Source organism: Fragaria vesca, linkage group LG7, assembly GCF_000184155.1.
Source record: "Fragaria vesca subsp. vesca linkage group LG7, FraVesHawaii_1.0, whole genome shotgun sequence".
Classification (NCBI taxonomy): domain Eukaryota; kingdom Viridiplantae; phylum Streptophyta; class Magnoliopsida; order Rosales; family Rosaceae; genus Fragaria; species Fragaria vesca.
This window is the reverse complement of record NC_020497.1, coordinates 18,399,464-18,423,190: the sequence shown is the minus strand read 5'-3', so window position 1 is coordinate 18,423,190 and position 23,727 is coordinate 18,399,464. Positions and strand designations below refer to the sequence as shown.

Below are 23,727 nucleotides of genomic sequence, written 5' to 3'. Positions count from 1 at the left end.
AGTTCAGTTGGCACCATAGGGATTAAGATTCCTAAATTTCTTTTGTACCTTTCATGTTTCCTCCTTGTGGACAAATCCAACTTTCTTGATTATGTGATTTACTTTCCTAAAGAATTATCCTCTGTCCAGTCAAATGAAAATATCTAATCTTTCTCGATGAACTATCATGCCCCATTATAACTATCAATAGCGCATGATATATAGTAGTGCCGCCCATCTCCAATTATTTCTATTGGTTTTTATTTCCAAGATGTATACAACCATACATGATTTCACAGATGAATAAAAATATTATAAGCCTATTTTGAGTAAGATTAAGGTAAAAAATTAATAGGATTATTCACATAATCCATTCTCTCTTTGGGGATATTTCGAGTTGTGAGGGAGAGTGGGAAAAAATGGTTCGAATTAGAATAAAAAATAGTTAGATCCCTTCAAATGTAACCGAAAAGAGGTCTATATAAGTGAATGTAATGTAAAGAAGATTTACTCGATCATTATAGAAATGTGCAAGTAATGAAGCCATGAAAGGAACTCATGCGCCTCGCTCAAGCTCATCCTGTGCAGCTTGCAAGTTGTTGAAGAGGAGATGCGTCCCAACCTGCATATTTGCACCGCATTTTCGCTCCGACGAGCCGTTGAAGTTTGCCAAAGTTCACAAAGTGTTTGGGGCAAGCAATGTGAGCAAGATCCTTAGTGAAGTGCCTGAGGAGCAGAGGGAGGACACCGTAAGTTCACTCGCGTATGAGGCCGAGGTGAGGCTCAGAGACCCTGTTTATGGTTGCATTGGCGCCATAGCTATGCTGCAGGGAAAGATGGTGGAGCTTCAACATGATCTTGCCATTGCTAGAGCTCGTCTCTCTTCTTATGGCCATCCAACTTCATCAGTTTCTTCTACTTCTGCGTCTTCTTATGCAATGTTAGAGGATCACCTTGGTGAGGCTAACTTCGCTGGTTTTCCTGCTTGTAGTGGATTTAGCAATGGCTTCAGTCAGAGCTCAACTGAATTTATAAGCCAACATGGAACAACCGGTGGTTTTAGCTATCCCCCATATATACAATAAACTCTGATCTCTCTGTTTCCTCTCCTTCTTGAGATGTTAATACTTTGTGATCATAATCAGTAACCAGATAGAGCAATCCTGTGGCTACCAAGAAGAAGAAAAAAAAAATTAGAAGTTCAGAACAGTTCTGTAAACCCAGCAAGAACTTGCTTTAACATGAATTGTAATTTTGTTCTGTATAGTTCTTTATACTAATTTACTTTAGATACTCCCAAACATGTTCTTGGAACCCAAGAGATCTGGAGTTCACAGTTTAGAACCTACTGATTTGTTTCCATGGTAGTAGACTACTAGGCTAGTAGCTAATATGTCTGTTGCAGTGTTGCTTTTTCGATTTTGTCACTGTAGTATTAGCCCCAAATTTCACCAGGGTATTGCCTTTCAAGGCTGGGAACTACACATATATCGCAATATGAGACAGAAAAACTAATCGAATCAGCATTGCCAACGATTGAAAACCCAACAAAATGGGAGCTAAACACAGAGAAGAACACACGTAATATGGAAGCTGATTGATGATACTGAACAAATACACTACTGAATGATGAAGTACAGGAACTCTGTAGCAAAGCAACTACTCATGTACACACAACATAGGCCTTTCTGCTCCCAAATGTTTGAATCTAGCTGCAAACCTATGGATGATATAATTCTGCTGCTCCTGCAATCTCAGCTCACAACTTCTTACCTGTATCAAACACACCAAAACAACAAACATCACACCCTAAACATAAACATAAACCAATCTTAGTGAAATATAACTCGCGCAAAGCACCAATGTGACAAGTTCAAACTAGATTGTAAAACAGTTGCTTGTAGAATAGGCATTGAACAAAATTGTCTAAGCGAAAATGCACGAAAACCCAGTGAATCAGTACCGGAAGAATGAGAGTATTTGGGGCGCTTCTTCCTCATCTTCTCCAGCTCCAACTGAGCATCCATAAACATATTCAACCTCTCCACCTCAAGCTCCTTAGTAAAAGCCATCCTCTGCTTCTCCAGCTCAACCTCCTGATCCTGCTTCGACCTCTCCATCCTCTCATAAATCTCCCCAAACTTCAGTATCGCCCTAGCCAATTCCCTACACGCCGCCCCACCCCCCAACCCTACTCCCCCCTCCTCCTCCTCCACGTCATCATCGCTCTCCGGGCTTGGCGGGTCGGCGGCTTTGAGGGTCAGGGCGAGAGTGAGCGGCTGCTTTGAGGGTTTGTTCAAAACGGCAGCGTTTGAGGAGGAGGGGACTCCGATGAGGGAGTCGAGAGTGTCGTAGAAGATCCAGGACGACGGGAAGGGCTTGGACTTTTCGAGCTTGTACTTCTTCTTCAGCGTGTCGATTCGGTTCTTGCACTGCCCGTCCGTCTTGTAAACGGCGCCGTCACGGCGGGAGTTGACGGCGTCGGCGACTTCTGTCCAGTCCTTTTGGCGGAGGTTGCCGCGGTTGAGACGGAGGTAACGGTCGCCCCAGGCCGTGATCAGCACTGACGTGGCGTCGTCGCTCCAGCAGTCTTCCCGGCCGCCCGGGGCGTAGGGCCGGGTCGGGCGCTCCATGGGTCGGGTTCGGGTTCAAAGAGATGGGAAGAGAGATGGTGGTGGTTTTGGGGGAATGGGTTTGAGAATTGAGATGAGAGAGGAAAAGGATCGGGCTCGGAAAGGAATGGAAATCTGGCCGTGGATTCGACCGGCGGTGACGTCAGGTTTCCTATTGGGGTTGGACAGGCTAGTAACTGTTTTAGTTTAACCATGTGGAACTGCTTTGCCTTCCAACATGCGTTACACATGTCCTACCTCTCTGTTGGATGGTTGGTTCGTTTCACTCTCCAGATTTTACCAACTTTTTTTTTTACTTTTTTACTGGTCAAGAGAGGCGGGGAAATTATTCGTCCGACCGGTCACCCGACCCTAATGTGGAGAAATACGGGAAACAATTTTGGTAACTCATGATTTCAAGCTACACAATACACGTAAAACAAAGAATCCAGATCTAAGATGATAGTCCAGTATCATTTGATCTAGCGGCATAGTGTTCCTATAGTAAGTGAGAAGTTGTGAATTCGACTCACGAAATTGTAACTTGTGAATAAAAAAAAAAAAAACTATGATGTCAGACGATTAAAATTGAGATGGCATGGTTTGAGTCCTCGTCACAACAAATGATAATATACAATAAGGTGTCATCTTTATTCATCCTATGGCCTATTATACGAGCGTTGATTTCAGCTATTAGCGATTAAAATGTGATATTCATAAAATCAATAAGAACATTCGAAACATGTTTACGTCATTTCCAAACATAATGAGACAATTCTCTATAATGTAAAGATGGTCACATCTTTGATTCATAATCCTAAAAACACTATAAACTAATATTTCTTATTTGTAATCTTTGATTCATAATCCTTCAATTGATCTACAATAACTAAACCCCTTTTACGCATCTCATCCAAAACCTCCTTCGCCTCACCAAACCTCTCGAGCTTAATGAGCTTCACAGCCAATCTCCCAAAAGCCTCCGTATCCAACCACGTGTCCTTCCCGCTAAAACCCCTCACAAACTTAACCGCTTGCTCGTAAAATCCGCGGCTCAGCAGCGAATTAACAACGTACACGTGGGTCGACAGCAGCACCGGCACTCCATCGTCCGCCATCCTCCTCAGCAGCACCATAGCCCCGTCCAACTTCCCCGCATTGCACGCGGCGAGCACCAGCGCGTCGTATGTACGCGCGTCCACCCTCAGCCCCTCCTCCTCCATAGCACTCAAAATTCCGGCCGCCTGAGCCAAATCGCCGGAGAAGCAATACCCCATGAGAAGATAATTATACGACGTCAGATCCGGCGGGGCCCCGGACTTCCTCATCAGCTCCACCACGCGCCGCGCCTCTGCCATGTTCCTCTGCTTCTTGGTAAGCAGATTCAGAATCGCGTGGAAGCTACACGCGTTGAGGCCGTAATCCTCACGCGCCATCAGCTCCACCACGCGCAGCGCCTCCTCGACGCGCCCCAGCTTGCAGAGGCGGGAAATGAGAGCATCGTACGCGCACTTGCGCGTGAAGCCTTTGGGGAGACGCGCGAGGGTCTGGGAGAGCTTGGGGAGGAGGGAGAGGGAAGCCTCGGAGTTGGTGATGAACTTGAAAGTGTTGACGGTGTTGAAGCAGTGGTCCTTCACGCGCTTGGTGAGGAGGTGGTGGAGGTTGTCGAAGTCTCTGGATTCGCCGGCGGCGTTGACCAGGAGGTCGTAATGGGCGGAGGTGGGCTCATCGGGAATAGAATTTACGGGACTTGTGAAGAGACGGGCGGCGACGGTGAGGATGGGTTGGGAATTTCGGGGTTTGTGGGAGATTTTACGGAGGAGGAACATGATTCAGGGTTTAACAGAAAATGGTGGCTCTGAGGGGGTTAGGGTTTAAGCTTTAAGCTGCTGAATGAGGAAGGTATCAGACCCAATGGCCTAAACCCGAGTTGGCTGCTATTATGAAAATGGGCTTTGTTTGATATAAAGTCCATTGGGCATCGCGATCAGACCATTAGACAAATTCTTTTCTGAAAACTTTTCGAGTTTGTTTCAATTTTGTTTTAAGTTTAAACTTTTAATCGTAGGGAAGTGAAATTTGCACTATCTGTAATGTACATGTCACTGTTTTCTTATAATCTTCAAATCTGGTACCAACAAAGATAAGATTTTTTTAGCTGGACTGTCTTTTTTCCTTCATTCGGATTTTAGGTCGAGATTATGCGGATATGTGTTACCGGTTAGACATCTTTGAGAATTTGTCTTACTTTTACTTAGTCTTTTCATCCAAATTTGGATTGTATCCAAACTATATATATAGCTAGGGGCAGAAAATAGGATCACCAAGACAAGAAAAGAAGGATGATAGGGCTTTGCATGGACCAAATAGCAATGCTTGTAGGTTGTTAACATGCATGAGTTATGGGGCATCTCATAATAACGACAGAGATTGATCGATGATTTTCAACATTACTTACATCTAGAATAATTACTTACATCTAGAATGATGAAGATTTGCAATAATTTTGTGGACCAAAACTCATGTCCTCGATCCAATATACATATGAACCAACAACGCATAGTGTTTATTCAGAGATCGATGTGACTGTCCTGCAAAAGAGAACGAACCCACGACTTCCACTGTGACCAAGTTTTGATTGCATGCAAAGTCAGAGAACTTGTTGTGTATGCCGACTTAGTCATGACTCATGAAGATGGTGACCCAACTCACAATTCAACGACAAGATCGAATTTCATGTTGCGAATTCTGCATTTTCGAAACCTAGCCAGCAACTCCTTATATATATATTTCGATATATACAGCGAGCAGTTCGCAATCTTCATTTTTGGCTTGCTAATCTTCATTTCATAATCAAGACATTATAACGAGCAGATTGCATCTCTCGCTCTCTCGAAAACGACCGGTTGTGTGGCAGTGTGGGTTACCATCACCAATTCACCAACAAGCCATTTGCAAAATTCAAACCTAATATTCCGTATGGCGACGAATGCAGAGACATGAGAATCATAGGAGAAGGTGGAAATGTGCCCTTTAAGTTGGTTGTCCTGGTCCGGCTTATCTTCTGAAAAGACGTCAAGGGGTTCAAATCAGTAGCTAGCTGGAAAAAAGGGAGACAATAAACACATGCTTCAGCTAAAGGGAAAGAATAATAAGAACACGTACACCCTTATATATTTATCTAATGCGTGCATATGAACTGAAAGCTATATCCTAGCTACCAGGCAAATAGGCAATGCAGAGAGAGAGAGAGAGATAGATGATCCATGCATATCCTTTAAGAGAAAGCAGAGGTTGATCTCTTCGCTGTGCTCTTACGTTCTTATCAGATATACAGACATGGCTATTTGGCTTCTTTAGCTTTATGCCTTTACACAGATCGAGGGAAAGGGAGAGGCCGAGAGGGAGGGAAGGATATCCGATATACGCCCTCATCTTTGGTCCCTGTAGGTGTAGGAACCTTGTTTGACTTATCACTTGTGTAATTTTTGCCGACTCGTCGTCTGCTATATATAATGCTATCTTTCTCGAACAAGCTGGATTAGCCTCTGGCCAGTGGCTACTGTATCTGGGAGAGTGAGACACTGATCATATCTGATATCTCACCAGCACTGTTTAGAAACAAAGCTTGTAGGGATCCCTGTCATGAAACACCTTACCTAATTGGCTAATGACTCCACATCTTTGTTCTTAGTTGCCAGTGATTGGTGAATAGTCATGTGTCCACACACCAATGTATTATTGTGTATTTCTAGATTTCTCTGGTGGAGAGATCGAACTAGCCAGCTATAGAAATTGAATGATAACAGAAGTAAGAAATGATCGATCAATTATATTCATCTAACTCTATAGTTTCAAGCTTCGTAACCTAACAAACAAGCTAACGCTACGTGCATAAACTTTCAATCGTATCGCATTTAAAAGACGAGTCACTGTGGAATCTCCAAATGCATCATCAGCATTAGGGTTTCCAACTTTCCATCCCTGATAATTAGCTAATACTTGACTCTTCACCATTTCAACGCGCGCATAACTCAGACCTAGCTAAGCCAATGCTTGAAACTACAGCTGAGAAGAAATGCAAGCATTCGATTCGCATCCCTGTCCCTAGCTTACATCTCATTCTTCGATTCCCCTCTGACTTTGTACAGACTCGCAGAGCATCTTGCAAGAAGAAATTAAAAGGTCGGGTACGTACTGACATCGTGATGATTCGATGACCATGGCATCTTCAAATTGGTGCAGCTAGCTACTAATCAATACACACATGATACACCATTATGACTTGTTCTACATCAATGACTGTTTAATTTCTTGTTTTCTAGTTGTAGATCCCCCATCTACCTAACAGTTTTCCAGAAACCACCAGAGCTGGAAAGATGGTACAGCTTGTTCTTTTCGTTTTCAATAGCTAGCTGCAGAGTCGACTAGAGTCTTCCACCATCAACATCGATAAGTTAATTACCAAATCAACTCTTCATAAATTAAGGGACCAAATTTAACGACACAAATGATATATGGGATAGTTTATTTTTACACATGACTAGTTTTTAACGACAAAAAAAAAAAACTAGTATTTCCGTGATTCAAACTCATTTCATTTTTTTTTTATTAACAGAGGACGGGCTAGATGTCCAAATCTCGATTGAGTTCTATTTAAAAAGGAAAAATAAAAGAATACAAAAATAAGGAGGGGACATTAAGCCTGACTCCTTAATAAGAAAAGTTACCAAAATGATATGAAGCTCTAACAGACACATAAACAAAAACTAATATGTAACAATAAAGTAAACTATCAAAAGCGAAAGTTAGGAGTCCCATATAGTCTGTACGGCAATGAGATAGAATGAAATGTGGAGGCAAATCCCACCAAATCAAACCATTTGAAGAAATGCCGCGCCGCAGTTAGCAAGAGCATCTGCTGTCTGATTACCTTCACGAAAAATATGAGAAGAACGAAAATGCATCTGTGATATCCGATATAAACAATTCCCCCACTTAACCCTTAACTGCCAAGGCACTAAATGTGACGAGCGAATAAAAGTAATAACTAAGGAAGAATTAACCTCCAACCATACATGTTTCCAGTCTCGCACCCATGCTAGCTCAATAGCAAATAGTATTGGACGCATATTAGAAATTCTTTTTGCGGTGAAAATTTAAGATCCAAAAACGTGTTGCGCAAGTCCTATAATCTCCCTTTTCAGTTACTATAATCCGGCGAGCCACATAACAGGTAAAGCTTACGACAAACTTAACATAATCCGGTGGTTTGCTTACCTTTATCCCGACCCTATCCCTTCCTTTAGTTTACACATCCTCCCCTAGCAGCCCTATGTACGTAATAGATACCCTAAACGATTTTGAAGGGTCACCTAGAATTTGGTGACTAGTTAGTTTTCTATAATGAATGTCAAATAACAAAATAATGGACATGTTTATTGCACCCCAAAAACAATAATGCAAATTCTTAGAAAACAAGCATGGCTATCGCATTATTTGGGACAATCTAGATTCTTAACAAGAAATGGATCACATGGTTTGGGGCATTTCGACATTTGTTTTTAGTGAGCTAGAGGTCGCTAAAGACATGGATGAACAGATTATAGATTTGTTTAAAACCATATCACCCTGTTTATAAGCTATTTTCGGAGATACGGGATCCCAATAATTAACGGGATAGGCATACACGACCTCTCCCATAGCTATAGTTTATGATATTAAGTTGTTAACAATTATATATGTAGACTTTTCTGGAGTACGTACTCAAGCCACCACATCTTAAAAGTATATGTACTGATGTACATTACGTACCAAATACATAATTATAGTATTTTTCAATTAATATTGCTACAATTTTAAGTCATCGATCAGTGTTCAAAACTCAACTGCTCAAAACGTGGATTGTGTGGTGTGATGAGATTATGCGAGCATATCACATACAACTTGTATAAATCACGACCAAATAACTTTAGGCTTTATAGTTTATTATCTAGCATGGAATATTTAGACGAGAATGATGCATAGTAAACATGTGAAAAAATTCTACTGTGATGAAGTTTATTTTTCTTGATTGTAAGGATCGTTAATTAATGAAAGAAATTTCATTCTCATAAAAAAATTATGAAAAGAGAATAACCACCCAAGATAGACATGTATTTGTTCCATGTATCATATCTAAATCCTCGACTTTTCATGACTACGTGATTGAGCTTCTAATTAGATAAACTTTTGGGTCATAAACTTTATGTGCATCATTTCCACTATATACATATTCTGCACTTTGCACGGAGATTTTGAACCCAAAAGGTAGAAACAATCGCGAAAGAGAATTAGACACAAAAATTTCGCACCCCCCAAATGATATCCACTTGAATCAATGCCAAATACGTACATGACTTCATGAACTTTGTGCGGTATTATACATGACTCTGAATCATGCCTGCAGCAAAATCTATGAATCTGAATATATAAGAGTAATAAGACCACACGTCCACACCCAGTTAGAGAATTAAGATTCTAGCAGCAGTGAACTAGATTTTATCCTAGCTTTTTGACAAGAATATATATCAGTACAGAGCACATTTATCGATCTCGTTTGTTTCCCATGTCCGTCCGTGATCACATTCCAAATTGGCTCCAACTCCAGAAGGAAACGAAAACAACTATGCTCGGATTTGAAGCTGTGGGCGCAGAGCATATATATAATGCACTTTCCTCATTACATAGCGTCTTATTATAAAAGAGCTAGATAGGAATTATGTATAACAGCTTCAATGAAATTTTCTTGGCGAATCTTAATAAACAGATTGTTACATGTTACTCTAGTTCAACCCCTATAAACAGAAAGCGCGCGCGCACGACTATGTGGCAGGCACAATGCATGTATCGGCACCACTTTTGATTAACTTATTGCTTGATCATAATCATATTTTGACATTCCCCACGTAATCTTGGTTTCTAAATTAGTTATATTCCAAAGAATCGAATCTATATAAACTATAATGATAATCATAGTTTATTAGCACTTAATCCTAATTATCTGACACTGATTTGAATAAACAAATCAAACCACTTCTTGAAGTAGTTGAAGAAGCTAATGATACCTGTAGGGCTACATATAAGTAATATAACTAATAGAACCAAGCTACTAGTACTTGTTTCGGTACAAGTCAGGATCGATCGTATTGAAATTTTAAAATTTAGAGCAGGTGAATAACAAAACTCAATGTAGTGTCGGCTCTTTGAGTTTTGCTATGAGTTTTACACGCTGTTTTCAACTTCTTACTTATGTTACAACTGCGTGTATAGGCAGATGAATATATGACTAGTTGAATGAGTACTCAAGAGGTGATTTTTCACTCTTGTATGTGTTTGCTTAACTGCGAGCTCCCTGATGATCTAATAGTTTTGCATTGGCTTGGGGAGGCTATTATTCCCGATTTTTCAGACAAGCAAAAAAGGTGAATATAACTTATCAAAATTTTAAATATGTACGTCCATTAATATTGTAAACTATGGTAAAATGAAATGAACAATATTTGATCTTTAATAGCTTCATATATCCATAGACAATAATTCCAGTCTGCAATGCAGCAGTAATGTTGATGGGATTGTAATCCCCAACAGAGAACATAATTAAGAGAAATGGAAGACAAATTCACATGGTTTTTTCTTGATTTTCAAGGTAGGATCCATGTGACAGTCGATCATATATCTTCCTAAAACGTCGTTCCAAATCTCCGATAAAATATTCCGGTCTGCGGAATGTTCATCATGATTTATAAATAGTAGAAGAGAGAGCTGGAGATTAATATTCTCAAATTGGGTGAGACCCCACTGCAAAAGCCAGAAGCTTAAAAAGGGCCTTCATGTTCATCCACTTCACCAACCAGGTTTTACGTAACACTTGAATGATTGTATCAAATCTTTTTGCTAAAGACACCGGAGACATGACCTAGACAGATCTCAGCTGTATCCACCTCCGTCAGTCCCCTAGCATCTCATATATAATTAAGATCACCCACAAACCTAACTCATAATATACATACATATATAGCAAATTGTACACTTCAATTTTAACTTGAATTCTATTCTATATATGTTTTGATATTTTAGGGACAATGCATGGCATGGTGGATCAAGAGGCCTAATATACATGACACACATTTGTTTGTTTGTTTTTTTTTTTTTTTAAATACTACAAGACTAGATTTCACATCAACTCATTTAAGGCCGATAGCTCCAAAGAGGTTGAAATTCACTGCAATATTCTTAACTGAAGCTGGAAAGTTCGCCCCCCAATAGTGTGGTCGGTCTAGGATGTGACCCAAGTTGGCCAAAAACGTTTGTGACAAAGTTGGCCCCCCGTAAAACATGACGAAAAAAAATAGCCGAAAATGACAAAACAATGGTTCTAATGTCCTTGATGATTTGAACCAGTTTTAAGGGGCACTAGAGCAGAATCACCTTCAACCTGAATATTTTTGCAGCTCAACTCTTTTGCTTTGATGAGGTTTTGTAATGGGAATGTTGGTTTCAGGACATACATTTGTATTCATTATTGATTTCAAGAACTTCTAACCAGAAATTACAAGCATGTAGTCGATCATACAACACACAATGTACATGATTGATTATAAAGAACATTTGATTAGGTTTAAGATGCTTGAGCATAGTTTATCAGTTAACGATTATGATACTAATTTAAGGTTAACAGGCTTGCGCATAATTTTCTTCATGGAAGTGATGAAACAATTAATAATTCTAATGAATAAGGTTAATTGCATCATCAATACTAAACATAAGATTAAAGAGTAGGATGAAAGCAAAGACGTATGTAAGCAAAATTATAATACGCATAAACGTGCACCAAATGCGTAGAAATTTGGACCTAGAAATTTATACCCATAACACAAAACTAGTAAATTAAGGAAGTTAAGATATCAAATTTTGTGGATTTAGCTAGGATTTATTATTGTTTGTTCAACTAATCTAGCTTAACGTCAAAATCAAAATCTATTAGTTTAAACGATTGTATCTAAACGAAACCTTAATATATGCCCATGATTGATTTTCATTTAAAAAACAAACTCAGAGAAAATAAAATCGCAAATGATTGATGAGTACTCAAACAGCAGCTAGCAACCAGAGAATAGGCCAAGTTGTCAAAATAATTAAATTTGTTTTCTTATTCATGTTTTCCATAAAGCAATGCCCGCAGAATCTTGGCACAAATCTTTCACAGTTAGATACACATGCCTCCCTTCTCTCTCTCCCTCTCTCTTATATATACACATTTTTCCATTTCTTCTTTACCTCCATCTTCATCTTCATCTTCATCTTCATCACTGTACTACAATGGCAAGCGTGGCACGTGTGAAAGAGGCCGTGGTAGTCACTCCCTCCGAGCCAACCCCTTCCTGCGTTCTCAGCCTCTCCGCTGTCGACTCACAGCTCTTCCTCCGCTTCACTATAGAGTACCTCCTAGTCTACTCTCCCCGCCAAAACACCACCAACCAGGCTTTAACCGCTACACGCGTCAAGGCCGCACTGGCCAAAGCGCTTGTTCCGTACTACCCGCTCGCCGGCCGGGTCAGGCCCAAACCCGACGGCTCGGGACTCGAGGTGGTATGTTGCGCGCAGGGCGCGGTGTTCATCGAGGCCGTTTCCGACCGCGCTGTCTCCGAGTTCCAACATGCCCCGCGCTACGTCACCCAGTGGAGGAAGCTCTTGTCGCTCCAAGTGGCAGACGTCCTCAAAGGGGCCCCACCGGTCGTGGTACAGCTGACGTGGCTCAAGGACGGAGGAGCCGCACTGGGAGTAGGGTTTAACCATTCCGTCTGCGACGGAATCGGAAGCGCCGAGTTTTTAAACTGCTTCGCCGAGCTTGCCGCCAGGAAACACGGCGAGTTCCGACCAATGCCCGTCTGGGACCGCCACCTCATGGACCCTACAAGCGTATCTCCATGTCAGCAAAACCACGCCGCGTTGTTCAACAAAGTCCCGGACCTCTGCGGGTTCATGAATCGCTTCACGAACGAAAGACTATGTCCGACCTCGGTTGTCTTCAACAAAACACACGTGACCGAGTTGAAGAAGCTAGCTCTGTCGACGAGTCGACTCAGTACCGAGTTCACGGCTTTCGAGGTGCTTTCCGGTCACGTGTGGAGGAGCTGGGCGAGGGCGTTGAACTTACCTTCTAACCAAATACTGAAGCTTCTGTTCAGCGTGAACGTACGTGAGCGCGTGAGGCCGAGTCTTCCGGAAGGTTACTACGGCAATGCGTTCGTGTTGGGATGCGCGCAGAGCAGCGTGAAGGAGTTGACGGAGAAGAGGTTGGGGTACGCGGCGGGGTTGGTGCGACGCGCCAAGGAGCGAGTGGGGGAGGACTACGTGAGGGGGGTGGTGGAGTCGGTGGGCGGCGAGAAGAAGGCGAGTCCGGACTCGGTCGGGGTGCTGATAGTGTCGCAGTGGTCAAGGTTGGGCCTGGACAGGGTTGACTTTGGGATGGGGAGGCCCGTCCACGTGGGGCCCATTTGCAGCGATAGGTACTGCTTGTTTCTGCCGGTGAATAATGACGACGACGATGACGACGGTGGTGGTCAGGGGGAATCTGTGAAGGTGATGGTGGCTGTCCCCACCAGTGCAGTTGACAAATACGAGTTGTTAGTCAACAGTCCTTACTCGTGATGAGGTGAGAGAGATTGGACTTTTACACAACAGGATTCCCTGCTACTCCTCTTCCTCTCATTGACTTTGTGGCAATATTCCATAGTGTTTCTGAGTATTTCGATAGTGTTTCGGAGTATTCAAATTTAGAGTTTCGGGACTTTGTTAGGTCGAAATATGAAGCACACCGCAAATCATCAAGATCCTGTACTTGGGATGATCTTACCATGGTTGGAAATGTACAAATTTTTCTTAATTTCTGACCCTAAAATCGGATGCTCGTTATTATTTTTCATCAATGATTGCCATGAGAGGTACCAAATGGTTCCTCTATTCTGAGAACTATGCTTATATGGCCACATGCTACTCCTCTACTGTATGCTTATAGTAGAGGAACTGTTGTACTTTGAGAAAGAAACGTTGGTTCTTACTATTGATGAAAGAAACGTTGCTTCGGATTTTGAGAAGATGGGTATCATTTTGAAAAGCAAAATCCTACACAGTTAATTGTGTCTATTTTTCTGTTAGATATGTACATTATTTTCGTTCTGTGGGCATCTTAAGTATACAAAATGATGAAATGTTTGAAATTTGACAGATACTCTGGAGGAAGATCGTTACGGACGTGTTGAAATATTAGAGAGCCTTGTGAATGAAGTGTTGTTAAGTTCTTAAGAATATACTTTCAAAAACAAAAACAAAAAGTTCTTAAGAATATGCCAACCATTCCAAAGCAGTCAAGGTCCATTCACCTGTAAAATGGAAAGCCCAAAATGAGCCCATCTCTTTAAGGTTGTCAAATGGGTTTTAGAGTTTAAAACCAATTGGTACTAATTGACCCAATAAGGTGTCACAAGGGTGCTCCGCTTTGCCATCCTGAACATGTATTCGAGCTCAAGTATTCTTAATCATCCATATTATTTAATTTCATTTGTCTCAAGCCATAATCGCACGAATACATACATTTCTTTGCTCTTGCTCTTTCGTTAGCAAGTTTTTGGACGAAAAATTTAACTATAGAACTTGGGTATGCAAGCACCACACATGCCTCACTATCCTCGTTATATCTCTATAGATGTTAGCAACTTAGAATAAACCACGTTTGGCTGACTATAATCATACACGATATTGAATTGTAATCAAGTCTATCTCACCGGAAATATGAAACTAAGCGCAGAGGTACAAATGTGGAGAAGCCCTAGTTTGTGATCTGCTTGGTGAAAATAGTATAATCTGGAAAGGTTGTGGCTGAAATTGGAACAGCTCGATCCAAGGCGCAAAACTGAAAATACAATACAATTCCGCCCCAATTATTAAAGGTAGAAAACAAAATTCCGCCCACTATATGCAGCTGAAAATGTCGATTCCAACTAAAAGTCCAAATCGTAGAACAAGCTCCACAGCTATGAACTAGGGCAAAAACTCACCTAAAATTACCTTTTGATGAAGGGCATCGCATCGTATCAGAAGGGCACAGAAAATGTCTGTGTAATGTTAGTTTTTGGGGTCCAACTGGGTAATGTCGCTGCAACCTTTGCGAGTTCCAACGCAGCTGCAGGGCTGGCCACCACATGCTTTCTGCTGCAGCAACCCTCCTCCTCCTAACTCCCTTCCTGCACTTCCTATTCTCTTCTTCAGACACGTCGTTCCTCCATGCAAATACCTCTTCCACCTCATCGTTTCTTTTCTTCCAATTTCCTCCATCAATATTCTGATCTTCAAAGTAGTGCTGCTGCATAACCCTAGGAGAGATAATTGGCATAATAATTCCTCACCAAAAGTACACAGTACCTCGTGATTTCTTATGGATCGGTGCTTCACAATAAAGGCCCTGGATAGTCGATAGTGGAAGATGAAAGTGAAGGTGAAGAAACATCGTGTTTTTCTTTTATGCACAAAAGAGGAACATGTTCTATTTTATTTAATTTTGATAAACACAAAAGAACATTAATTTATATTTTTCAGCATGCATCAGCTTCTTACATACCTCATTGTCGATAATTTCATCACCACAAAGATCACGACAGCACATTAATCAATCATATATTATACATTCTACAAATCAATAACATGATCATGTATATGTATGAAGAGTTTAACTGTTTAAGACATTTGAATATAGTTATACTAGTTAACAACTATATGTATGAAGAGTTTAACTGTTTAAGACATTTGAATATAGTTATACTAGTTAACAAATTTTAAGTATTAATAAATGGGTAAGGCTAAAGTGTGATAATATATGTGATGCATCAATTTTTTCCTCAATATGTAAAATGAGTCATTAAAGTAGTTGTTTCTGCAAGATCCCGTAGACCTCGTAGAAGCTCTTTGCATGATCTCTGCCTTTGATCGTCGTTGACTCGCTACCAACAAGAGGAGATTGACCGGGACTTTCCAGTCTTTCTCTCTCTGATGATTAAGTCAGTTACTTGGTAGGTATAATATTTAATGGTAGGAAATTTTCTTACCCCTTTGGTTGACTTTAACATTGTATTTATAGCCCCGCGTTGACTTATATCTTGCATGTTATTCGATGTGGGACAAATATTCTACTGAGGTCTGTTTATTTGGCATTCTATGGTGTGTCTCCTGCCCAACCCAGATTGTTATAACCTCCAGGATGAGGCCTACTCGGTCTACCTCATGCTGGGCTTCCGGTAGCATTGTGGGCCATGAGAGATATTTATCGACTACTGATTACAGTAGTAATATTAGTCTTTGAAGTTGTAATATGAGTTATTAAAGTTGTAAAAAAAAATTAGTTACAACATTAGTCTTCACGTATCCTTAAAGTGGTAATTGAGTCCTCAAAGTTGTCATATGAGTCATTTTAATCACTTTAAGCACACATTTTACCACTTTAATGACACATGATGACTAATATTGTAATTAGAAAATTTTACAACTTTAAAGACTCATATTACAACTTCGATGACAAATATTACTACTTTGATGACTTATTTTACGAGTTTAGGTGCATTAACACATTGTATAATTTTCTTTAACGATAATACATTTCTATTCTAGTTATGTTATATATTATTTATAAAAAAAATGTCTTTTTTGGAAAATTAAACCATTCTCCTCTAGTTTTTTCTTAACCGGTTGACAAGAACAGCCGTTGACACTGCGCTTTGGTCTGAGAGAGAATGTCATTTCCTTTTTCTTATGTCTCTCCTCAGTCGGCTTCTCTCTGGAAATGGCATGGCGTTGGCAATCTCTCACCTTTCGTTGGCGTCCTCTCGAAGCCTATCTTCACTCTGCCCCAAATATTCTTCTACTGGGTTTTCCGTTTGTTGATGCGGTGTTGTTGCGTCCCTAGGTTAGTAATTGGTTTGGGCCTTCTCGGTCCCAATCCAGTGTCATCGTGCCCTCGGATTAGGCGATGCTTCGAACCATGCTTCCATGGGATGCATCTAGTGGTTAACTTTTACTTCTTCACCCTCAACTTCATGTCCCTTTGAGTGGTGATTGAATTCGGCGCTGGAAGGTGACGACTCTACTTGCTAGTCCAGTCTTCTTAAGCTAGTGTTGGGTAGGTTGTGGTCCCTTCCTTTTTTATTTTTCGACAATTGAAAACAAAAATGAAAAGCTAAAACACAAAACCTCGAAAGACGCTCCTTCCCAACTGATCCAAATGGAATGATGGGAACCAGATAGCCGGAAGCGGATGGTCATGAGCACAGTTTGCTAAGCGGTGAGCTACAAAAATTGCCTCGCGAAAAACATGCCTAAAGACTACTGAGTTGATCTGATGAAGCTAATCGGAATATATATTGAACAAGAATTAGCTGGAATCCTCCATGGAACTTCAATTTTCGATGAAGGCGGTCAATGAGTAATTTAGAATCTCCTTTGACAATGGCATGCTTGAAATTGTTAAGAACAACTCGATGCAAACCTTCTCTTAAACCCACAACTTCAGCCACCAAGACATCGAGTTCACCAATGGCTCTGCATGATGAGATGATAGTGTTGTGCCTTCCCTTGGTTTTGGGCTTTTTATGTAATTTTAGGCCTTATAGTTGTTTGGCTGGATTGTTGAGCTGGTTTTGAGTGTTTTTTTGTGTCGGGTTAGGCCTTTTAGAATATATTCGATGTTTCGTTTTCGTGATGTGTGGTAACAAGTTCTCATGGCTTTGTGCGAGTTTGCCCATTTGTTCAGTTTGGCTAACCCTGTCCTACTTTGACTCAGGCCCGTATGCGCATGATAGTTTCTTATCACTCTTGAAAGCCGGCCACTCATCAACTCGTTTTTGAAGGGTTGCACTTTCGCGTCTTTTTGTTCGTAGTGTCAAGACATACTTAATATGTGAAATCTCAGTAAATTAAAATTGTCTAATTATTTTGTGCGAAAATTCTTCTACGCACCAAGGTGTAAAGGTGTAAGTTAACCGAACAACTAAAATGCAATATTTTGATATGACAATATTTAGGCCGCACTAAATGCATGTATACTAATACCGTTATCAAAATTGAAACCCAAAAAAAATTGTCCAAAATGTTTCCAACTAAAGAGGTGAGAACACTTGGTCGAAAAAGATGTACTTTTATTATGAGCGTTTAATTTGATCGGATCAAAAATGAAAATGAAAAGAAAGAATTTAGGGGTCTCTAGTCTTCTTTTGATCTTCTCATACGATGATTTGAGCACTTACATATTAATGGTGCAAGTATACATTGGTGTGTAGAATCAACTCCTATTATTTAGTCTATTGTAATTTGATTGCTAGCGCTCTAAGTTACAGACCAGATATAACTATTATTTTTAATGAAATTATATCGTAGAGAAGATTGACCAATTATATACATTTTTTTATTGTTTTTCTTTTTGAAAAATGAATTCAATTTTAGAAAAAGGAATAGAGATCATGGGTGGCCAATTAATTCGTTCGAAAGGGGGGGGGGGGGTGGGTGGTGGTTTTGATAAAACCAATTCAGAAGCAGATAGTACTTTTGAATTTGAACTTTAATAAGCTTAGACTTTGACTACCTTGAAAATATGCGTGGTTGGTTAGTTAGGTAAATGGTAAGTTAAAAGATCTTTGATCTGAAAGCCAAATATATCTTGCCATTCTGAGAAGCACAGAGCCGTGCTGAGTGCTGAGGCCTCTTGTTCCTAGGTCAGAAGACCCAAAATTATGACCAAATCCCGTATCAAGTTGAAAAAGTTGTACATGTTTTTCGTTAGACGTGCTGGTATATATCATGTCTCATATACGAGACATCATATGTCAATACTTAGGATGATGATTATAAACTCAAATCAATAAAAAATACCGTTTTTCGATAACAGATAGGAAAAACCCTTTAATTAGTTGTGGACTAATTGATTTTTATTTCAAATGCATGCTCTTGATGTTAGACAGCAAAACCATAGACATAGATGAAGAAATATAAAGCATATAGACAATATACAGTAGTACTAAAACAAACTTTTAATAGATTGTATAATTTGCGTTTGTTTTTTCTTCTTTTTATATGAACTTGCTTGATGTTTTTCATTTTCAATATTTTTATCTCAATATTAGGTTAATTATGCAGAAGACCAGCCCCGTACCGGAAATGAAAAAACCAGGGATATAAAAGAAAATTAACAAGATGAATAAGAAATAAGGAAGCAAAATATGGATGCAAATTCTAAACCCAATGTGCAAGCACTGAGCCTGTCTTTTCCACTGCATAGCAATCACGGTCTCTCTCTTTCCTCTTCTCCTACAGTAGAAAAAGCAAATATGTATATAAAAGAGAGCACCGCCCTATTCCACCATTAACAAAGATGACATTCAAAATCCGACCACAGACTCTCTCTTCTTGTATTTTCGACTAATCAAGAACACTGAACGAGGCGGTAGTGGTCTCCATCTTTCACACCACAACCCCCTTTAAATCTCTTCCACCATGGACGAAGACGACACTTCCCCACCTCACCCTCCCCAACGCCACGACAACAACAACGAGAGCGGTGCTGAAACCACCACCACCACCCCAACCGCCACAGCATCAGAATCCAAAGACGATAACAACAACCGAAAGTGCAAGGGCAAAGGTGGCCCGGACAACAACAAGTTCCGCTACCGCGGCGTGCGGCAGCGGAGCTGGGGTAAATGGGTGGCGGAGATTCGCGAGCCACGTAAGCGCACTCGCAAGTGGCTCGGGACCTTCGCCACCGCTGAAGACGCCGCCAGAGCCTACGACCGAGCCGCTATAATTCTCTACGGTTCTAGGGCTCAGCTCAATCTCCAGCCCTCCGGCTCTTCCTCCTCTCAGTCCTCCACGCGCGGCTCTTCTTCCTCATCGTCGTCTTCTTCTTCCACCCAAACCCTAAGACCTCTGCTCCCTCGGCCCTCCGGGTACACAGGCTTCAGCTGCAACTTCGCCTCTTCGGCTCATCCTTACGGTTTTGCACCCGCGCCCTACAATTCAATTGGGGTTTACCCTAACTCCTCCGTACAGATGAGCTCTCACCTGGAAAATCTGAAGCCACAGTATCAACAAGTTGTGGTGCAGCAACAGCAGCAGCAGCAGCAAGAGTTTCATCATTATCCATTATCATCTGATGGTTGCGGTGACGTCACCACCACCACCACCCCAACCTCGTACGTCCCAAACCCTAGTGTCCATGCTCATCAGCAATACCAAGTACACCAGCCACAGGATTTGAATCAGAATAATCGGAGCTGTACTTCCTACGAGGATATGAACTCGATTGTTGGGCCGCCGGGTTCGAGTTTGTCTATGTCTTCGCAGCCCATGGTGGTTGCACAGGCCGTTTCGGATCCGATGATGATGTCACCGATGTGGCCTCTGACGAACGAGGAAGAGTGTGCCCAGAGTCTCTGGGACTACTACGGTGATCCTCTCTTTTTGGATTTTAAAGGATTTGATTGATTCTCATCTGCATGTCTAGCTCTTTGAAGAACAAGATAGATCGAGCTAGAATTCATATAAATAATATATATATATATATTCAATTATAATTCCTTTCAAGCTATATATATATATATATATAGATGTATTTTAGCTAGCTTGCATGCAAGATTTCAAATTGATCTGGGTCTCTATCCGGGTCTTGGATTCAGGAAGATTATGAAGGCAATGAATAACCGCCTTGGATATTTGGATCTAGAGGCTTGTTATATTAGAAATGTTATTGTTAGATCGATCTTTGATTTATCAAAGAAATTTATTATATATATGTATATCAAATATTTTCTCGATTTCTGTTGGAGAATTCTAGCTATCGATGACAGATGCAATCAGCTGAGGTTGCTTATACATATATCAATCCGTTTATGAAGATACCCAATTTCCTGAGTTTTTGATGGAAAACTTGCATTGCGTCCTAATTGTTAATTTGGGTGTTATGATTCTTAATTGGAGAGATCTCAAGGTATTTGGTTTCTCTCTGTCTGGATATTTAGAAATGTGATCACAGAGACTACTGTTGTACGTATTAGTTCGATAGTATTTCACAACAAATGTTTTCATTTATAATCCTTTATCCAGAATTAGAATTCGGATTACATAAAACTGGTTTAACTCCCCTATTTTACATCGGTAACTGCAATTAGAAAGGCTACTGGTATAAAATGTTAGAGAGTTTTCAACATAAAAAGCTGGTTCTTCCAGAATATATATGTGATGTTCAATATGTTCATACTTTAACATGTTGAACAGTTGAAGACTTGAAGTAAGGTGCCAGGCTGGTGGAGCTTCCATGAATTAGCGCTTGTTCATCATGAATACATTTTATGTCTGGCTTCAGCACTCAGCAGCTTCGGAGACTACAAATAGATATATGGAGTCAAGGCTAGTTTGAGCACACTGTTAACTACTTTTTTCCTTGGTCTTGATCAAATATTGGATGGTCAAATCTTGAGACTGCAAGATGGATACGATTATACGAAGCTACGTACGTACTAGTTTTTTTTTTTTTTTTTAAGAGAAGAAAATATTTACTTATCTTTGATGTTTGAGAATTGCTATGTGAATCCGATGATACAACCTTGCTCCTTGTATTTAGTATTTGACCAAAAAAGAGCTCTCTGTAGCATGCACACTGCATAAACATAAGGTCTACACTCTAGCTAGAGATCTCGACCTCTGCGTGAGCTGAGAAGTCTTGTCAATGGGTAATTTGTGTATAACCCCCTACCAAATCTCCAACTCTTGTTAACCGCTTTGAGTGAAATATCAGAATTCAGAAATCAGAAGTCGTCTAATTACCCAGCTGAAGATCAATGTAGTCGCAACTTGCAAGTCTACATTTCACAGTCCAACCAGTCTACTGTTACTGGGTGTTTCCTACTGCCCTAGTAAAGACAGTGCAGCCTTGGGTGTTGGGAACTTGGAACTACGTACTTATTTTGCTTTCATGGATATTGGCAACTTATGTTTCAAACAATGATGACAGTCATGAACTCATGATCTTATAATCTCAAATAGAAAAAGAAGAGAAGGTAGTTATACTCTGAGTGGTGTTGCTAGAAACTCGATTTAGAATGGTCAAGACTTAAGTGACTATTAAGTTAATTAAGACAAAATATCGATACGTAATCGTTTTATAGAAAATCTTTTAATAGTTGGTTTATACCTAACATTATAAATTACCTCATTAGATTGATTCATGAGAGAAATCGATTATGAATTCTTTTTTTCTTTATATTTATAGAAATTGCGAAGGAATTTATTAAACATTACTATTAAAAATGAAAGTAATGTCGTTTGTAAGAACTTAATTAGGATAATCATTTCCATTTTTCTACACAGACCACTTAACTAATCAATCAAATATTATGTACTTCTCGCCCCCCTCTCCCTACGCCCATGTATACTCTTTCGATTGATATATACAGCATGAAGTTTCTAATTCGACCGCCGAAACACGAGCATTTGTTGCTGCACAGTGTCGGTGTTTGGTGTTCAAATATTAGTTTCTGTACTATCTCTCCAATCTCCTATATATCTGAACACGTTATGCGTGGTCAATTACTACCTTCAGGTGTGTTAAGTCCTTTCTGTTTCTCTTCCGCTGCGGCGCTGCTCTTGATCCGCACGGCACCCACCTCCGGCGACGCCTCTCGTTTTTGGTGACATTGTCCTGCCGTCTCCATCAACTTACCTTAGCACTTTGCGGAAATCATGTTCATTGTTGTATATGAACATACACGTACACAAGCTTTCAGATGGGAAGACAAGTGAAGAGTTCGAACTTGTAAGTTCGTATATAACAATTCTTTAGTTTCAGTTTTACGGTTTATCCATTGATCTTCGTTTGCATGTTTTTAAACTCGATAACAAATAGACAATCAAGTGATTGATCACTATAAGCAATTCAGATACGATAATTTATTTTGAGAGTTACATATATATATATATATATATATATATATATATATATATATATATATATTAACGGATGCCTGCGACTTGCGTATACTTACCTCTTAAGCAGAGTCTACAGTACAGCAGTACTGCATATATATTTGTAAATTGTAACGGATCAACTTGAACAAGATTTTGATGTGAGAATATTAAAGTTGATGTAGATATCGTTTGCCAACAATCTTCACCATGCTATTTGGCTGGACTCTAATCCTGAAGTGATTTAAAATATTTGGTCGATTCTCAAAGACACTAACTACAAACGGTACGTGCAACTTTTAACATCTTATTCCCAATACACGGCATGGAGAGTGGATGGAGATGAATCAAGTCAGACGTAGCACTCAATTGATAGGAACGTAACTCGTATTCTGATGGGTTAATTTGGAGAGTACCACAACTGTGTCTGATTTATTTAGCCTTTAGCAGTAATATATACATGATCATCTCCTTTTTCTTTTTCTTGAAAATGATCGAGACTAGAGAATCCTCAGCTGGGTCTCCTTTTTCCCTCCTTTTAGACTTTGCAATATTAACCAATAATATCTGATATATAGCTATTGAGTGCCAACTTGTTCCAATTCAAAAATGATTAATAAGGGCTTGCATGTACAATTGTGGCACTCTTAGGAATCAAATGCCTACTTCTGGTTCAAGTGCTATGATGAGGAGGCTACTATTATAAGCTCAAATCTTAATCAAAGATCTTGGAAATAAAGTAGAACGCAAGAAGAATCAAAAGAGCTTGCTTACAAGAATCATTTACCTACGAGAATCATTTACCTACGCGTACCAACCAAGTTAAACAACTAGTTTTTTTTTTGTTGTTGAAAATAACATTTTCAAAAAGTTAAACAACATTTAGACATAAAAACCACGCTGTCTCCTTGTTCCAATGATCCTATCAATTGAGCATAGCAGAAAATGGGAGCTAGAGCTTACTGTCTAGTGTCTAGTACGTACTACTATTCTTTGGTCAGATTATTTGCAACTTCTAGTTTAATTTTGAAGAACTTCACCCTCAAATTCAAAACAACGAAAGCAAATTAAACAGGTAAAACAACAGCATTGGATC

General features: G+C 40.1%; 5 protein-coding genes across 5 annotated transcripts; 3 read left to right on the top strand and 2 right to left on the bottom strand.

Annotated features, from left to right (window-relative positions):
* The first annotated feature begins 391 nt into the window (after nt 1-391).
* Nucleotides 392-1,271, top strand: LOC101311802 (LOB domain-containing protein 21-like). Its single transcript, XM_004307629.1, has one exon. The coding sequence runs from the start codon at nt 525-527 to the stop codon at nt 1,062-1,064; it is 540 nt and encodes a 179-aa protein (XP_004307677.1). The 5' UTR covers nt 392-524; the 3' UTR covers nt 1,065-1,271.
* A 540-nt stretch (nt 1,272-1,811) lies between these two features.
* LOC101302604 lies at nt 1,812-2,612 on the bottom strand. The gene has a single exon (XM_004308900.1). It carries the CDS (start codon nt 2,610-2,612, stop codon nt 1,812-1,814), a length of 801 nt encoding a protein of 266 aa, XP_004308948.1.
* Nucleotides 2,613-3,372: 760 nt separating this feature from the next.
* On the bottom strand, nt 3,373-4,420 carry LOC101302313 (pentatricopeptide repeat-containing protein At3g56030-like). Its single transcript, XM_004308899.1, has one exon. The coding sequence runs from the start codon at nt 4,418-4,420 to the stop codon at nt 3,425-3,427; it is 996 nt and encodes a 331-aa protein (XP_004308947.1). The 3' UTR covers nt 3,373-3,424.
* A 7,531-nt stretch (nt 4,421-11,951) lies between these two features.
* LOC101307156 (omega-hydroxypalmitate O-feruloyl transferase-like) lies at nt 11,952-13,508 on the top strand. The gene has a single exon (XM_004307612.1). It carries the CDS (start codon nt 11,952-11,954, stop codon nt 13,281-13,283), a length of 1,332 nt encoding a protein of 443 aa, XP_004307660.1. The 3' UTR covers nt 13,284-13,508.
* A 5,658-nt stretch (nt 13,509-19,166) lies between these two features.
* Nucleotides 19,167-20,156, top strand: LOC101302022 (ethylene-responsive transcription factor ABI4-like). The gene has a single exon (XM_004308898.1). It carries the CDS (start codon nt 19,167-19,169, stop codon nt 20,154-20,156), a length of 990 nt encoding a protein of 329 aa, XP_004308946.1.
* Nucleotides 20,157-23,727: the final 3,571 nt, after the last annotated feature.

Excerpts from the sequence above, each read along its gene's own strand:
- LOC101311802 (XM_004307629.1), top strand. The coding sequence starts at position 525 with ATGAAAGGAACTCATGCGCCTCGCTCAAGCTCATCCTGTGCAGCTTGC.
- LOC101307156 (XM_004307612.1), top strand. The coding sequence starts at position 11,952 with ATGGCAAGCGTGGCACGTGTGAAAGAGGCCGTGGTAGTCACTCCCTCC.
- LOC101302604 (XM_004308900.1), bottom strand. The coding sequence starts at position 2,612 with ATGGAGCGCCCGACCCGGCCCTACGCCCCGGGCGGCCGGGAAGACTGC.
- LOC101302313 (XM_004308899.1), bottom strand. The coding sequence starts at position 4,420 with ATGTTCCTCCTCCGTAAAATCTCCCACAAACCCCGAAATTCCCAACCC.
- LOC101302022 (XM_004308898.1), top strand. The coding sequence starts at position 19,167 with ATGGACGAAGACGACACTTCCCCACCTCACCCTCCCCAACGCCACGAC.